The following is an 18748-nucleotide window of genomic DNA, read 5'->3' on the forward strand; positions in this document are numbered from 1 at the left end:
AGTTGAGAGAGGCAAAGAACTAGAAGTGGCTTAAAGAGTAAATGTTTTGGGAGAGAAAGAAATGGTTGAAAAGGACTTTATAAAATTAATTTTGAATATTTTAGGATAGTTAACATATCCACCTGGTTCACAATTTTAAAAGTACCATATCAAGGAGATTTTCTGAAAGTTTGCTTTCACATCCTTACCATATCTTCAGTAATACTTGAGGATTGTATTGCTTTGGTGGTGGTGGAATATGTGGGTGATAGTGACCTTAGACTGAGACTGGTATTAAAATGAGCACAAGATAATGAACCTAGTCACGGCCACAAGGTATGGTTGTGCTGCAGTGTGAATGACTTCCCCTGGAGTCGTGCGTGCACAACTGTATGGCAGCCCTGACTTAGAGTAAATAACACTTAAGAAAAGTGCGTACTCAGAGCTCATCAAAGAAGAGTGTTAAATCTGATAACAAAATTCTAAAGGTTAAATGGACTCATTGCCTTTATTTTATAGCTGGAAAAACCTTAGCAATCACCTGAATCAACCCTTCTGTTTTATGTTTCTGAACATTTAGGCCAGGTAAAGTTGTGTGCCTGGCATAAAGCTAGGTTGCTCATGTGCCCATTGCTTAATGTTTTGCTTTTTAGTGCGATTTTAATATGCAGTATTTAAAAGACGAAATTACCTCATGCTTCAGTTGTATCATTGTTCAATGGAAATTTAATCCGAGTAGGTAAAAAAACAACTCAAGGAATTTAGTGAAAGAACGTTAGGAAGTGTTCTTTGTTTTTATAGCTTAAAATGTAAGTTAAACATTAAATATCATATAATAGATAATAAAGCCTATAAAAACTTCAAATATTGAGATCCAGATTAAACCTTTGACAGTCTAGGCTATTTATTAATAAATGCAAAACAAGTTTTTTGGTCGTTAAAGTGCTTTTATCCAGAAAAGGTTGAGAACTTGGGTTTCATTTAATAACTTTTGCTTATCCAGTAAAAAAATGCAAGCCAACAGACTAGGAAATGGTATTTGATTTTTTGATTTTGAGATATTGAGGTGTGTATGTGTGTATAAATGTATACGTATGACAAAAATTTGTATCCAAAAGAACTCTCACAAATTAGTAAGAAAAGGTTTACACAGGTTTTAAAAAATGGGCAAAGAACTTTAACAGACACTTCACAAAAAGAGAAGATCTACATGGCCAGTATACGTGAAAAAGTTTTCAGCATCATTAGCTAACAGAGAAATGCAAATTAAAACAAAATAAGGGGGCTGGGCCAGTGGCGTAGTGGTTAAGTTCACGTGCTCTGCTTTGGCAGCCTGAGGATCACAGGTTCGGATCCCAGGCACGCACCTACGCACTGCTCATCAAGCTATGTTGTGGCCGCATCCCACATACAAAATAGAGGAAGATGGGCACAGATGTTAGCTCAGGGCCAATCTTCCTCACCAAAAAAAAAAAAAAAAAAAAAGAGATGCCACTGCGTAGACACCAGAATGACTAAAATTAAAAAAAAAAAAAAAGACCAGCAATACCAAATGTTGATGAACTTATGGAGCAACTGAAACTTTCATACATTACTGGTGAAATATAAATTGGTACTACCGCTTTAGAAAATGTTTGGCAGTATCTACTAAAGCTAATGTGCCTATATACAGCAATTCTACTTCTGGGTATGTACTTGAGAGAAATAAAAACATATCCACAAAAAGCCTTCAGCACAAATGTTCATAGCAGCTAGATAAATAGTTAGATACTGGAAACAACCCAGATGTCCATCAACCAGTGAAAGTTGAATCAGGCTGTCACTGTGGAAGAACAATGAGTAAATAATTACAATCTAATGAGAAGAACTAGGATGGTAGTATGAGAAAGGAACCCAGAGCACAATGAGAAGTGCCTAATTGTGTGTGGGGGGTGGGGGGGGATCTTAGTGATGGGAGGAAAGAAGAAACATAGAAGAAAATTTAATTTGCCGAGTCTTAAAGGATGATTAGGAATTTACGAGGAAGCCCAAAAAAGAGGAAATCCATTCCGTTGGCAAAGGGTACAAAGACAGTAGTGACTGAGAAAGCCTGTTATATTTCTTGAATAATGGGTAAGGGATAGGATATGATCTTAAAAAGATAGAGGCCAGATCCTGAAGGCCAGATAAGCCATATTAATAAATTTAAATTTATCGTATGATAGATCCACATTGGTAAATGTTTTAAAATAATTAATTTACATGAATAGATGAAAGGAGAAAACCATATGATCAACTTGTTTCAGAAAAGATGTCTGAAAAATATTCTACCTTTCCCTTGATGATGAAAATTCTTAGAAAGCCAGGCAATTTGTTAATTTGATAAAGAATAATATCAGAAACCAATAGGGAGCATCTTACCTAATGGTGAAACACCCAGCACATTGCTTTTTAAGCCTGAGTTAAGACAGAGAATCTATAGACTCTCACCACTAGTATAGAGTATTTTTCTGGAGGTACTAGCTAGTGCAATAAAACAGGAAAAAGTAATGAAATATAAAGTTGTAAGGGAACAGGGAAAATATATGAATTTGTTTCTAATTTGAATATGTTGAATTAGTTACTTTGAAGAACAAAAATCTTTGATTCATTGATACTGAACATGATACCTATTAAAATATAGATACAAGTTGTACACATGCAAACAGATATCCTATTTAAACATGCATGTAAGAGAGATTGCAAGAGATAATTATTAACAAGGCTGTCTCTGGGTGGTGGATAGATAGAGTTTGATATAAACAGGCTTCCAATATAAATTATTATTCTGATAACATTGTGGAAGATGTGTGAGGTCAAGAATGGAGGCGTAGAGTATGGAGGCTATTGTAATTCTCCGGATGTAAGATTTTGAGTAGCAGTTGAACAAGTCAAGAAATATTTAAATACAAAATTAATAGGACATATTGTCCCTATGTGGAGAATAAAGGTAAAGGAGACATCAAGGATGACTTGCTGCCCTCTTTTCCTTTTACTGAATTCATCAAACATTGAGTGCTGTTTGCCAGGAATTCTGCCAGTAGCCGGATACAAAGTTGAATAAGATACAGTTCCATCTTCAATGAGCTCAGTCTAGTGGGGAAACAGTCCCATCAACAATTTTAGATCAAATGTGTTCAAAATTATAGGTATATGTTACCTAGGCAAATAGAATAAGGCAATTCAGGGTAGCTAGGACAGCTAGCATAATCACAGTCATTGTAGGGAGACAGCATGATGTATACAGGGAACAACAGGCAGTTTACAGCTAGACCAAAAAGGTTAAGGCATGAGGATTGCCAGAGATAGGGCCGGAAAAGAGGCAAGAATCAGACGATGCTAAGGGTAACACTAAGGAGCTTGGACTTGATCCTACATGTAAGTGAGAGCCAGTGAGAACTAGAATGGGTATATTTCTGTTTTAGAATTGAAAAGGATATTTAATGATATAGAAAAATAAAATAATTAGTATTAAATTGAAATAGTTAAAAAATACTGTTATAAAACAGTATAAATAGCATGTTCTCATTTTGTTCTCATTTACACTCATTTTTGGTAAAAGTAAGTGTAAATTATATATACTTAGAGATTTTCTCATAGTTTTGAGGTTGTGAGCTTATTTTTTTCGTAACCATCTTAAAATGGGTGCATTTTATTGTATAGTTCAATATATTTTGACACATGTATACCCTTGTGTAATCTACCACCACAGTAAAGTTAAAGAAGCATCCATGACTCCACAAAGCTCCCTCATGGCCCCTTACAGACAATAACCATCTTTCTACCACTCCCCAGGCCCTAGGCATCCACTGATCTGTTTTCTATTTTTACAAATTTGCCTTTTCTGGACATTTCATATAAATGGGCTAAGGTAATATGTAGTCTTTTGTGTCTGACTCCTTTTGCTCAGCATAATATTTTTCAAATTCATCCGTGTGTTACATGTAGTTTGTAACTTCCTGCCGAGTAGTATTCCATGGTATGAATATCCCACAATTTGTTTCACCATTCACCTATTGGTGGATATTTGGGTTGTTTTCTGTTTATCATTCTAGCAGATCTATAATGGTATCTCATTTTAGTTTGCATTTCCATATGTTGAGCATTTTTTCATAGGCTCTTTCCGTATCTTCTTTTGTAGAATATCTTGCCATATCTTTTTCCCATTTTGAAAATCAGATTAAGTCTTACTGAGTTGTAAGAGTTCTTAATATATTCTAGTTACGAGCCCTTCTGTCAGATATATATCTCACGGTGAATATTGTGGTAAAAACAAGTATAAGAATACAGGAGGATATGTACCAAATGATCATCCCTAGGTTTTTGGATTATGATGACTTTTATTTCCTTCTTTTTGATCATCTATTTTCTGATTTTTCACATTTCACATATACCATTTCTGCAATTTAAAATATTTATATATAATGGAAAAGGGAGTTTGGCTCTGAAGGAAAATAGAGAAAAGCAGTGTAAATAGAGAAGAGTACAAGATCAGGAGAGAGTATTTTCTTTTTAAAGATAAGAGATTAGAGCATTTTTATAGGACAATGGAAAGGAGCCAGTACGATGTAAGAATAGCCTTCTAATTCCTTAGGCCTTTGTAGAACTAGCTCATGATGTGTGTTGACAGTAAAATAGGTAACATCCTGATTAATTGGATAATTGGGTAAGGAAATAAACACTTAACAGGAGTTCTAAATTTCTTTAGAAGGGAAAATCTCAGAAATGTTTAGGAAGTGATTTAAAAGTAAAACTAGGAAAAAATGTCTGTACCCAAAATTATTAGTGAGTTGACTTGGTACATTTTGTACACCCATGGCACATTTTTAATCCACAATTTTCTTTCTCCCTCAGAATTGCTTTGTCCAGCTATCAAAAGGTATATGATCAAGGACTATAAATTTCATTTTAAATTAACAATAGATTAGGTATATTTTAAAAAGAAAAACACCCTGTTTTAAAAATTTTTTTAATTTAATTACCCACAGTTTTGGATTACTGCACTTGCCCAGTAGTAAGGCTTTAATGGAATTCTTGAGGAAGATAATAATTGCTATGTCATCCTATTTATACATATTTTTGTTGTTGTTACTGCCATCGAGTCATTTCCGACTCATAGCAACCGTGTGTACAGCAGAATGGAACGCTGCCCAGTCTTTTTACACTATCCTGTCACCTTCCCTCACTATCTAAGACAATGCTCTGCTGCCATTCATAGGCTTTTCATGGCCAATTTCTTCAGAAATGGACGGCCGGGTCCTTCTTCCTAGTCTGTCTTAGTCTGGAAGCTCTGCTGAAACCTGTCCACCATGGGTGACCCTCCTGGTTTTTGAAATACCAGTGGCACAGCTTTCAGCATCACAGCAACAGGCAGCTGCCACAGTATGACAACTGACAGATGGGTGGTGTGGTTCCCTGACTGGGAAATGAACCCAGGCCTTGGCAGTGAGAAAGCACTGAATCGGAACTACTAGACCACCAGTTTATACATATAGAACTCTACAATTAGAAACATGCTTTCTAGGTACCACAACCAGAGGACAGGCTGGTTTTGGTACCGTCATTGCTTTGATCCACTTGTAGTCAAATTGGTTAATCCCAAAATTAGCATCTCTTAGGTTTGATAGAGGAATTACTAATGATTTATAATAGCCATAAAAGGTACTAGAGAATTACTGGATTCCTGTTTTAATTATGAATTACTTTTATAAAAAAATTCTATTATATATGAATTCATTCTTCTATATGTTTTCATTAATGATAATTTTGGTTTTGTTAGCGGCATTATTGCAAAGTACTCTTTTTGGTGGGCAGTTGAGCTGGTAGTAGAAAAGGGAAGAAAATCAGAGGTATTGACATTGAGAACATAGATAGTATAATCTTTGGGGGAAAGTAGTCTACAGAGCAAAATCTGTACCTTTAAATATTTATGGTAGAAGAAAAAAGACTGAAAATAAATGAACTGACAAACAGCTCAAGTGATTAGAAATTGAAAAGGTAAATAAACTAAAGCAGAAAAAGGAATTAAATTATTTAAATGGAAAGAATAATAGATTTAGCGTTATAAGCTGGTTCTTTGAAAAGTACAAGAAAATAAACCTTTGAGAAGTTAAATGAAAAAAATACCAATAACATTAGAACTAAAAGAAAAAAGGAGCATGAATGCAGACATGGGAGATTAAAAATTATGACATAATACAATTACAGCTGTGTGTCACTAACTGTGAAAGTAGATGGTTTTTCTAAGAAAATGTAAATTGCCAAAAATGACTTAAGATAGCCAAAAAAGTAGACCAGTAACTGTAGATAAAATTAAAAGTTGGTCAGAAATCCACCCCTAAAAAATCTACCAGGCGCAGATGATTTTATGTACAAGCTCTATCAAAACATTAAGGAACATATAATTCTTATGTTAAACACTGTTTTAACACATGAATATAGACTATTTCGCAACTCATTGTACTAGGGTAGTATAACCTAGATGCTAAAACCAGAGAGTAGTTTTGTAAGGCAGTGTACAAGATTGCACTCACCAAATACAGGCCAATCCAATTTATGAACATTAATGTGGAAATCTTAAAATATGAATAACACATCTAGAGATATACTAAAGTAATAATTTATTATGTCTTAGGTAATGTGCTAAGCAGTTTATATGGATTATCTTGTCTTTTAAGAACCTTAAATGGTAGGTGGCATTCTACAGATAGGAAAACAAAGGCTAAAAAAATTCATCATAGGGCCGGCCCGGTGGCACAAGCGATTAAGTGCGTGAGCTCTGCTGCGGTGGCCCGGGGTTCGCCGGTTCGGATCCCGGGCGCGCACCGATGCACTGCTTGGCAAGCCATGCTGTGGCGGCGTCCCATATAAAGTGGAGGAAGGTGGGCATGGATGTTAGTCCAGGGCCAATCTTCCTCAGCCAAAAAGAGGAGTATTGGCAGATGTTAGCTCAGGGCCGATCTTCCTCACAAAAAAAAATTTTTTTTCATCATAATCAAATGGAATTTATCCTAGGAATGCAAGAATTGCTCAACTTCAGGTAATTTTTTAATGTAATTCACTATAGTATGGTGTTATTCCATTACTCTCATAAATTTATCTTGTTAGTCTGTAATTCTGAAGTGTCATCTCTGATTTAAAATGTGGTTACATAAATGCATGATTAAAAAACTATAAAATAGCAAGAACTGTTTTTCTTCCCTTATGTAATCTGTATTAGTCTATCTTATAATATGTTAGGAGAAACTTTTAATAGGAAATAGTTCATTCATAGGCATAAATACCAAAATCTTATCTAGTTTTTTTTTTAATAAAGAATGCTGTTGCTAACCATGATAAGATTGAAAACTGTGAGAAAAAAATACATTCTTTTTTTCCTTATAATTCTTTTTAGTACTTTTCTTTCTCACAAGTAGTTTTTACGATTTTAAATTGTACCTTTTTTTTTTTGCTGAGGAAGATCGCCCTGAGCTAACAACATCTGTGCCAGTCTTGCTCTATTTTGTATGTGGGTTGCCACCATAGCATGGCTGCTGCTGAGTGGTGTAGGCCCACGCCCTGGAACTGAACCCAGGCTGCCGAAACGGAGCGTGCCGAACTTAACCACTAGGCCACAGGGCCAGCACTCCCCCTCCCCTTTTTATTAATATCTTTATAGATGCTGGTGATATTTCCTGTAACCTAGGAAGAATAATAATCTTTCCTTTTGTTTTTGAGGAAGACTGACCCTGTGCTCACATCTGTTGCCAGTCTTCCTCCTCTTCTTTTTTTCTCACCAAAGTCCCCAGTACATAATTGTATATCCTAGTTGTAGGTCCTTCTAGTTCTTCTTCTTTGTGGGACGCTGCCTCAGCATGGCTTGATGAGTCATGAATAGGTCCACACCCAGGATCTGAACTGGTGAACCCCGGGCCGCCAAAGCAGAACGTGCAAACTTAACTGCTACACCACTGGGCCTGCCCCTGGAAGAATGATCTTTCTTTTTGTTTCTTAGGTACAAACTGTTTTGAAGCCAATCCACCAGAAGGAAGGACAAGAATTAACTGCTTTGCTGAATGCTCCACATATTCAGGTAGAAAACGGATAGAACATTATATATGGGGTTTTTTCCAGCAGTCAAAGTCTCTTTGAATCAAAGTGTCTTAGGGCTAGAAAAGACCTCAAACATTATCTAACCTGTTTTGATTGTTTACAGCTTCCACTGCAAAATAGGTATTATTGTTGGATTATATCTTTTCGTATTTAAACTTAAACACATTATTTTTTGAAACAACTTCTTATTCTTTACAAAAATTTCTCCCTTTTTTGGTTATATTTTCCATAAATTTTAATTATTTATCGTGTTGGGCCTTAAAATTGATTTTGTTTTTATAACTTTTTTTATTGAAGTATAATTGACATACAATATCCTATTAGTTTCAGTTGTACATCCTAGTGATTTGATATTTATATACATTATGAAATGATCGCCATAATAAGTCTAGTTACCATCTGTCACCATACAAAGTTATTATAATATTATTGATTATGTTCCCTGTGCTGTACATTATATCCCTATGATTTATTTATTTTATAACTGGAAGCTTGACCTCTTAATCCCCTTCACCTATTTTACCTGCACCTCAACCCCTACCCCCTCTAGTAACCACCAGTTTGTTTCCTGTATCTATGAGTTTTTATGAAGTTTAATACACATTTTACTTTTTTTTTTTTTGGTGTGTAAGATTGGCTCTGAGCTAAGATCTGTTGCCAATCTTCCTTTTTTTTTTTTTTGTATGTGGGATGCCACCACAGCATAGCTTGATGAGTGGTGTGTAGGTCCGCACCCAGGATCTGAACCTGTGAACCCTGGGCCACGGAAGCAGAGCATGTGAACTTAACCACTGTGCCACTGGGCCAGCCCCAATAAGCATTTTAGACTTTTCATAACCCATCCCAGAGTATGCCCTGTTATACCTAACACATCTTGAGTTGTCATTGGCTGTAAAAGATACAGGGTTGCATCTGTACTTCAATTGGAAAGTTTGGAAAAAGATCTGAATATAATTAAGTATAGCACTTCTTTTAAAGGTTTAATGATAGAATGGTATGTACATGATTAGGTTGAAATCTCTCTACAGAAATAAATCATGCTGTTACTTTAAATGCTTTGTATTTCTTTTGAAACAGGCACTTTTACTGGCCCATGATAAGGTTGCTGAACAGGAAATGCAGCTAGAGCCCATTACAGATGAGAGAGTTTATGAAAGCATTGGCCAGTATGGAGGAGAAACTGTAAAAATAGTTCGTATAGAAAAGGCTCGAGATATTCCATTGGTAAGTGTTCCATATCTCTGATCTGAGATCCTTTCTCCACAGGGATCTTGTGTATTGCAGATAGTTGAAGACCCCTTTACATTTCTGGTACTTTTTCTCTTTTGAGGTTAATTTGTTGGAATTCTTTTATGTTTTTGCTCATATTCCTTATTCAGTTGAGAAAAATTTGTTCATCTTTTCTCACCCATAATTTGATGAAAATTATAGCTTGTGATATAATTGTTAAGGAATAAAGACGGGATAAGTAATCTGCTGCATTATTCTCCCAGCTTTCTTTTTGAAACAATAATTAGAAATTCTGATCTTTTCATTCAATTAAATCTATTGAAACAAACAGAATTACTTATATACTTCACATATAATTAGAGAGATGCATTCCTTAATGTTAATATTTGTTTTAGAGTTTTTATATGTAAACCTTTTTCGGTTCTGTTCTTGGTCTGCTATCATTGTCTTAATTTTCTTTCCTTTATTTTCAGAGAAATATTCTTGAATCCTGATGTCTCAAATTGTGTCTTGAATAGTGTAGTACATGAAATAGGAACTGTATGTTATGGGCAGTTAATGTAACTATCAGAAAAAAGAAATTGGGAAAGTTATGACAAAATTTTAAAATAAAAGTTTAGGAGAAAAATGTTACAAACTCTGTCTACTTTCAAGTTTTATTCTGTATTTCATATTTCCATTTTATATATACATGACTGTATATATTTCAGTTATGCTTCCAGTTTGTGTAATAAATATTAATGTTTAATACATTTTAGTGTGAATTGGATGCAGCTATAATATTAAACATTTGAATAAGTAACTATATTAGTATTCATCCCTTCATCATATTTTGAATTTTAAAAAAGGACTTTCATAGGTGTAAGTCATGTTCACTAATTATGCCTAAATATAGGATAACTATTTGAATAGCATCTAGCATATGGAGAACAAATTTGATTATAGGTCTTCACATTGTTTTTAAGCAAGTGCATTTTTCTGCTTTTGTATGCTTCAAAAGACTGCTTGATTTTAGAATTCTAGTGAATAGAATATTTCTGAAGCAGAAAATGTTGTGGGGAAAATGGTCAGCTTTCAAACATAATTACCATGATTACTCTAGCTGTGTAAGTCAATTTTTTCTCAAGATAAGTAAAGGCTAGAATTGTTGAAAAGAAAAAAATAAGAATTTAAAAATGAAGTTTAACAAAAAAATTACATTTTTATTTTTAAATTATATATTGAAATTTTTTTTAGGGTGCTACAGTTCGTAATGAAATGGATTCTGTCATCATTAGTCGGATAGTAAAAGGAGGTGCTGCAGAGAAGAGTGGTCTGTTACATGAAGGAGATGAAGTTCTGGAGATTAATGGCATTGAAATTCGGGGGAAAGATGTCAATGAGGTTTTTGACTTGTTGGTAAGTTGATACAGGTAGAAGAATTATTGATAGGTTCTTAAAAGCTGTTTTCTTTGTTATTAGACTTCAGAATAAAATATTTTAAAAGTATTTTAAAAATAATTGTTAAGAGCACTAGATAATTTCTAGCCTAATTTTCACGATATAATTGTTTCCACAGTATTTATTAATAGAGTTTTATTTTTGGGTGGTTACCACTGATTTCTTTTGAGCTTTATTACGTATAGGTATATTTTATTTGCCTCTGAAATCACTAATATAACTCATTAATTCATTCAATAGATATTTATTGAGTGCCTACTATGTGTTAGCTGCTAGGGAAACAGTAACAAATCAAAGTCCATGCCCTTATGATTTTTATGTTCATTTTGTTTTTTTGTTATCTATAATTGATTGTTGTTTACTTAGCAGTATTAGATAATAGCAATGGTATACTGGTATACTTCTACACTGTCCAGTATAATAGCTACTAGGTACATGTGCTAGTTATTTCAATTTAAATAAGGAAAATTTTAAATTCAGTTCCTCATTCATGCTAGGTGCTTTTCAGGTGCTCAGGAGCAGTATGTAGCTAATGGCTACCATATTAAGGTGTAGGTGTAGATAATTTCCATCATTCTAGAAATTTCTGTTAGTGCTGGTATAATCAGGAAGCCATTTATAGTGAACTTTGAGGGCAGTTTATGATCAGTTTGTATATACCCAAAGACTAGATTTGTATTCTTTTTTACTTAGCGTCAGTTGTTACAATAGAATCTCTTCAATATGCTGATGTCTGTTGAACAATCTAGAAAACATCCTCACATCCTTATTTTCACCCAACCCCATTCATTGCTTTGGTAGATGGTCAACAGTGATCATTTTTAGCCCTTGTTTTATTGGCTGCTATCTCTAGGTTGAGCGCTGCTCCCTGCTACCTCAGGACCAGCAGTTGTGATTACTGTCTAGGCTGGAGGTATCTGAACAAGCCAGTCAGTGGTGTACTGGGAAATAATAGTGAACCTAGCAGTAAGACTCTGTGCAGTTACAAAATAGAATGGATGACAGAGACAAGGCATCCGGGAAGTGAGAATTTTTGTACATTTGCATCACTTTTCTAATCCTAGTCACAATTACTATTTCAAGTTCTGCTGTATTAAAATTAATGTGCGTCAGAGTAGATAACCCAGAATTGTAATAGCAAAGTGGTATCTTCCAATCCTTCACTGTGGAATCTTCCTAAACTTAAACTGAATGAAAGACAAAAACCCAAGACTTATGGGCTGAGTGGCTTTTCCCAGTGGACTAAAACTGCAGAATGCCGTGTTCCTGGGTAGGTCTAAGACAATGGAGTTCATGAAAGGCATAATTTGTGCTTCCTGATGAAATGGGATTCATCTCTACCAATTTTTTTTTTAAGTCTCCTAGCAGTTCCAGAATAGTCCAGTTTAGGGAATATTGATCATAAGCTCATGGAATGATTTTCATAAATACGGATTTTTAAAATAACCTGATCTTTCTGTTACAGTCTGATATGCATGGTACTTTGACATTTGTTCTGATTCCCAGTCAACAGATCAAGCCTCCTCCTGCCAAAGAAACAGTAGTAAGTGATTTTTTATGTTCATTATTTATTGTCTGATGGCTACTGTTTACTTTTTTTTTTAATTAAGAAACTTTATATGTTAGAGTAGTTTTAGGTTCACAGCAAAACTGAGCGGAGAGTACAGAGTTCCCACATACCTCCTGCCCCTGCACATGCACAGTCTCCCCCACTATCAACATTCTGCACCAGAGTGGTGCATTTGTTACATCAATGAATTGATGGTTTCATTATTACCCAAAGTTCATAGTTTACATTAGGATTCACTTTTGGTTTTGTACATCCTGTGGGTTTTGACAAATATATAATTCATGTATCTGCCATTGTATCGTACAGAGTGGTTTCACTGCCCTAAACGTCCTCTATGCTCTGCCTATTCATCTCTTCCTCCCTCCTAACCCATGGCAACCACTGATCTCCGTAGTTTTGCCTTTTCCAGTATGTCATATAGTTGGAGTCAGACAGTATGTAGCCTTTTCAGATTGGCTTTTTTCACTAGTGATAGGCATTTAAGTTTCCTCCATGTCTTTTCATAGCTTCATAGCTCATTCCTTTTTTAGATCTGAATAATATTCCATTGTCTGGATATAAAACAGTTTATCCACTTACTTACTGAAGGACATCTTGGTTACTTCCAAGTTTTGGAGTTATGAATAAAGGAGTTATGAATAAACATCCCTGTGCAGGTTTTCGTGTGGACGTGAGTTTTCAACTCATTTGAGAAATACCAAGGAATTGAAAATTTCTGTCCGCAAAAAAACTTGTACATGGATGTTTATGTTTGAGTATCAGAAATGTAACTCTAAATATTTCTTGCATTCAAGTAAAAACAGGTCAATTCAGTAGTTTTTATTTAAATAAATATGAAATAGCAATATTTCAAATTTAGTAAACTCTGAAAAGTAAGAAGTAGAAAATACTTCTCTTTCAGAATTTTTATGACTTATAACATTGAACTTTGTCTTTTTCTGTTTTATAGGTGGGTTTATTTACTTAAACATTCTTAGTGTAGGGGAAAAGTGCTTTTACAAAAGTATGCACAACTCTTATTTTAGAATGCATGTTGCTCTTTATGTTAAACATTTATCGATAAGCTGTATTACAAGACAGACTTTATTACCATATGACCCAGCAGTTCCACTCCTTGGCCTATAGCCAAGAGAAAAACATACATGCTCACAAAAACTTGTACGGAAATGTTCATAGCAGCATTATTCATAGTAGCCAGAAAGTAGAAACAACCCAAATGTCTGCCTGCTGATGAATGGAAAACGAAATATTGTATACCCATAGAATGGGATATTATTTGGTAATAAAAAGGAATAAAGTACTGATATATGCTACAACATGGATAAACCTTGAAAAAAATTATGCCAAGTGAAAGAAGCCAGTCACAAAAGGCCATGTATTGATGCATTTATATGAAATGTCCAGAATAGGTAAATCCATACGGACAGAAAGTAGATTAGTAGTTCCTTAAGTGCAGAGGTGGGGACTTAGGAGGGAATGGGAGAGATCCGTAGTGAGTATGTGGTTTCCGTTTGAGGTGATAAAAATGTTCTAAAATTGTTTGTGGTTGCACAATTCTGAATTCACTAAAAACCATCCAATTGTGTACATGGGTGACTTGTATAGTATGTGAATTATATCTCAATAAAGCTGTTAAATGGTAGACTCAAAGTGCTGGATTAACATAGAAACCTGATGTATTGCATCTGTTATTATTCTTAACTTTTATAAAAGCATAACAGTTTGGAAGAGAACACAATTTCATTTTTTTATCAATATTTCATCACAGTTATGCTTTATATTTTGGCTATCATTCCACATTTTCCCTTTACTCTTTATAGAACATACTGAAGTTGATGATGCATCTGCAGCCTTCCTTCTGTTGAAAGTTCTTTGTAGGAAGAGAAATGAGGAAATCATTTGTCTCTGAATTCTAACAGCCTGATTTTCTGTGCACTATGCCTTTCCACGTCTCTGTCCTGTGGACAAGCTCTGAACTTCAGAAGTAGCTCTGCAATCTGAGGAGACACAAGGGAGGAAGGTTGGAGGGGCTGGCCAGGTGGTGCAGTGGTTAAGTGCGCATGCTCCGATGCAGCAGCCCGGGGTTCAGATCCTGGGCGCGCACTGACACACTGCTTGTCAAGCCATGCTGTGGCGATGTCCCATATAAAGTGGAGGAAGATGGGCACGGATGTTAGTCCAGGGCCAGTCTTCCTCAGCAAAAAGAGGAGATTGGTGACAGATGTTAGCTCAGGGCTAATCTTTCTCACAAAAAAAAAAAGAGAGAGAGGAGGGTTGGAATATGCTACAATACAATTAAAATCATATGGAGGGAAGAAATAGAACATTTGAGCTGAAGGCACTTTTTTCATTTAGTCAAATGCCCTGATCTAACAGAGAGTAAATTGAAATGTAGGGGGATCACGCTGCTTATTAGTGATAGAATATGCACTGGAAAAGTTAAAGATTGATTGTCCAATAAGTGTTAGTTGTTGTTATGATTACTTACTCTGTGCCAGGCACAGTACTAATCGTTTTATATGTTTTATCTTTAGCCCTCACAGCATCCCTATGAAGTATAGATATCTTTTTTATTCCCATTTAACAGGCATTGAAACTAGAACTTAGAAAGGTCAAGTTAATTGCCCAAGCCCACTATTGGTAAGTGTGTGAGTCAGGACTAGAACCCACGCTTATTTCAGAACCTAAGCTCTTTTTTGTGTGTGTGTGTGAGAAAGATCAGCTCTGAGCTAACATCAATGCCAATCCTCCTCTTTTTGTTGAGGAAGACTGGCCCTGGGCTAACATCTGTGCCCATCTTCCTCTACTTTATATGGGATGCCGCCACAGCGTGGCCTGACAAGCAGTGCATCGGTGTGCGCCCGGGATCCGAACCCGGGCCGCCAGCAGCAGAGCATGCCCACTTAACCACTATGCCACGGGGCCAGCCCCAGAACCTAAGCTCTTAACTGCTGTGTAGTATAACTGTGTAGTATAATGTCCCACAAAGCCACTAAATATTAGAAGATTTCTGCATTACTGTTTATCATCAGTCCAAAGAAAATAATTAGAATACCACGATAGGAAATTTTAACTATAGATGAATCAACCTCTTAGTAGCTATGTATATGATAGTAAGTCTGGATTCTGAGCACAATAAGAGCGTATTATGAGACTTTAGTATTTGAAATTGCTGTAAAGTCTCTTTTGCCTATAGGAGACTTAATGGCTCTAATAAAACTGGGAGCATGACTAAAGTCTATTGATTTGTGGGGCCTGGGCTGGGACGATAGGAGAGAGATGTGGTTTAAGGGGAATTTAAAGGCTGGGGCTGCGAGGATGCTAAAATCACAGTTCAGGGATACAAACCATAGAATTAGCCACTAGCCCAGTGGTATTAATAATTGAAATATATTTTTAGAGGTCCCAAGTAATTTTTTTTTCTTATAATGAATATTTGTTGGATCCCTTTTGTGTACTAGGCACTATATTAAGCACTGGGTTTATACTAATGAACATAACATAAACCACTTATAGCTTGTGGTAAGTGGAAGATAGGAATAAGCAGAATGTGAACATTGAGAATATTGAGAATAAAAAGAGGCGGGATTAATTATATAAGGTTGTCAGGAAAGGCCTCTCGGAGGAGGCAACATGAAACTGAGACCTGTAGGATGAGGATGAAGCCAGACCTGTTGATTGCCAGAAGAGCTTTCTGGTATAATTTCTAGAGAACTTTGTATTTAGAAAGCCTATGGGGGTGGAGCAAAGTGGAGGAGTAGAAAGGTGGGGAGGGGATTATAAGAGATAAGGCTAGAGAGGTAGGTAGGCCAGATCAAGTGGGTCTCTTTGGCCATGGCAGGGAGATTGGACTGTAAATACAGTAACATGATCTGATTTATATTTTAAAAACACTTCTGGCTGATGTGTGGAAATTGGAATTAGTAGGAGCCAATAATGGAAGCAAAGAGATTAGGAAACTGTTGCTGAAGTCATTATACAGTGTGATGATGGCTTAAACTTGGGTGATAGCAGTGGCAATGGAGAAAATGAATCAGGCTATGTTCTGGAAGTAGAAGTGACAGGACCTTGTAATGAATGTGGAGGATAAAGGAAAGGGAGGAAGCAAGGATGCTTAACAACTGAGTGGATGGTGGTGCTGCTTACTAAAGGGAAATCGGGAGAAAAAGCAGATTTAGGGAGAAAATTAAGAGGTCCATTTTACAGGTTTGAGATACCTAAGGGGCATTCAGGTGGAGATACTGAGTACATAGAATTGAATATATCAGCCTGGAATTCTAAGGAGAGATATTGGCTATAATTGTATTTATTGTGGGTAGAGCAGGTCAGGGAAGCAGTCTGTTTATATGTACTTCATGTATTTGCAAAAAATTTTACAGATTTTAAAAAATGATTGTTTAAGGTTGTTCACTGGGTTGGAAGGAAAAGTTGAGAACCACTGCTGTCAAATGTTTTTACTTTCCTGTTAGAGGTATAAAATGTATTATATTTTTTTCATCTTAATTTTTTCTCATTTAGAAGAAGATCTGGAATTTTATAATGCAGTAGTATTTTTTTGAGTATATATTTTATCAGAAGATGCAAAAAATATAGAAAATTTCAATGTATATTAAATGGACATGCCTTTTCAAGTCAGAGCAGTTTCCCTGTTAAATTTGCTGTTACCCTGAGGTTCATATTTCTCTCTGCCTACTACTTAACATCAATTGGATGTCCCACAGATGCCCTAAACTTCTCATGTAAAAAATGGAAGAGAACAAATAATAAAGATATTCCTTCTTGAGTGGGTGTCGGGGAGGAAGAATCTCAGGGTTAGGGGAAGGAATTTGAAAACTGTTGCTTGATGCTGCAAAGGCTTTTCTCGATGCTGCCCTTAATTTTATAATCTGCTTTAAAGTTTAGGCCTAAGATAAAGGAAGATACACTTTCACTATTTTCTCTTCCACAAGTAATTTTAAAAGTTAAAGATAACTCTATTAGAAGAAATACGGAAATAAAAATTACAAAGAAAAACTGTTTTGGAGCATTGACTCCTTTAGAAAAGAGGTAAATAAACTGATGAATCATTATCCCTTTACCATATCCCCATCATTAGGACTTCAAATGTGAATAGCTTACAGGTACTTAAAAAAAAGGCAAAGAGAAAAATGTTGGCCTGGAAGATAATTGTGTCTAAACAGCTCTATAATTTGAAATTTAAACAGAAGATTTTGTTTGGTTTAGAAACCAAACACTGTTTTGATCAGATACACTGTACTGATATTACAGCATTATTTAACCCTGGAGCGTTCCTATAGGGGTCAGCGTCTCTCCTTCATTTAAGAAGAGCTCTGTTTTCCTTTTCCTGGGAAACAAAATAAATTAGCCACTAACAGAGCCTGGAGAGGAAAGATCAGTGGAGATAACTTCTAGAACTGATAAGAATTGTTCAGTGGAATATGTAGGTAGAAGTCACATAGTGCATGTCAAGGCAATGCTCAGACTAACTCAGTCAAATGGTTAATTTCTCTTATGTGAAATAAACTTTGCTCTTAATTTTAGGGTACATTTTAAACAGCACTAGATAAACTTGTCACGTAAGCAAAGCATATCCTCTGTACTCCTCTTCCCAGCCTACACAAAGATTGTCTCATTCCAAACTGGCTAAGTCCAAATAGTCAAGGGGTGAGACCTAGGCGAGACTAGAGAGAAAAGCATCTCTGGGTGATTTTGTTGGCCTCTGGCAAAGGTCATTGACCTAGATACAGCCTCCTCACTGGCCTATTCAGTTTCCCTCAGGGTAGTAGTTCCCTAAGATTTTAGGGTACATTTTAAACAGAATGTATGTAACAGTTATGCAAGGAACCTAATTAAAATGCAGAGTCTGAAAGCCCGAGATGTGGCATAAGAGGTCAGTATTTTAATAAACATCCCAGGCAGGTGATCTGAGCAAAACACTTTGAAAACAACATGCTGAGTATTGCTTTCAGAAAGTGATTTGATAAAATCATCAATCAGGCTGACAAGTAGTCAGATTTCGTAGATCTCTGAAAAGCCTGATAACAAAAATGATCTTGCCACCACCTTAAATGATGCCTATAATTCCATATTTATATTTCCAAGATTTTTTGGCAGAAAGCAACAATTTAAACAGATTTTAGAAGCATTGTTGATTGACAGGGATGGTACGCAAGCAGAGGTTTTTTGATCATCCTACATATTAGAGACTTCCCATGGCAAGACTATAAAATTGTATGTATAATCTTCTTACCCAGTCTCTCAACTGTGTTTTGATTTCCTGCTACCTTGCATAACTTTCTAAAATTCCTTTTTGGTTTTAACTGACAAAATCTTCAAGGTTTTAATCAAAACTCGGTTTTCACATCAAGAGGCTCTTTAGGACACTCTGTAGTTAGAATTCAGCAAAACACTGTCAAGTTG

The 18748-nt window shown here is 35.6% G+C and overlaps 1 protein-coding gene across 4 annotated transcripts in view; it reads left to right on the forward strand.

The window, feature by feature from the left end:
• The window catches only part of PALS1 (protein associated with LIN7 1, MAGUK p55 family member), a 93254-nt gene that overhangs the window by 51849 nt on the left and 22657 nt on the right, over positions 1 to 18748 (forward strand). For all 4 annotated transcript variants that reach the window (XM_058567155.1, XM_058567156.1, XM_058567157.1 and 1 more), the window contains 4 exons: positions 7991 to 8068; positions 9166 to 9312; positions 10555 to 10716; positions 12224 to 12301. In XM_058567155.1, the coding sequence (XP_058423138.1) occupies positions 7991 to 8068; positions 9166 to 9312; positions 10555 to 10716; positions 12224 to 12301 (465 nt within the window). The remainder of the gene's footprint in view (positions 1 to 7990; positions 8069 to 9165; positions 9313 to 10554; positions 10717 to 12223; positions 12302 to 18748) is intronic.

The sequence above is a fragment of the Diceros bicornis genome, chromosome 24 (assembly GCF_020826845.1).
Source record: "Diceros bicornis minor isolate mBicDic1 chromosome 24, mDicBic1.mat.cur, whole genome shotgun sequence".
NCBI classification, from domain to species: domain Eukaryota; kingdom Metazoa; phylum Chordata; class Mammalia; order Perissodactyla; family Rhinocerotidae; genus Diceros; species Diceros bicornis.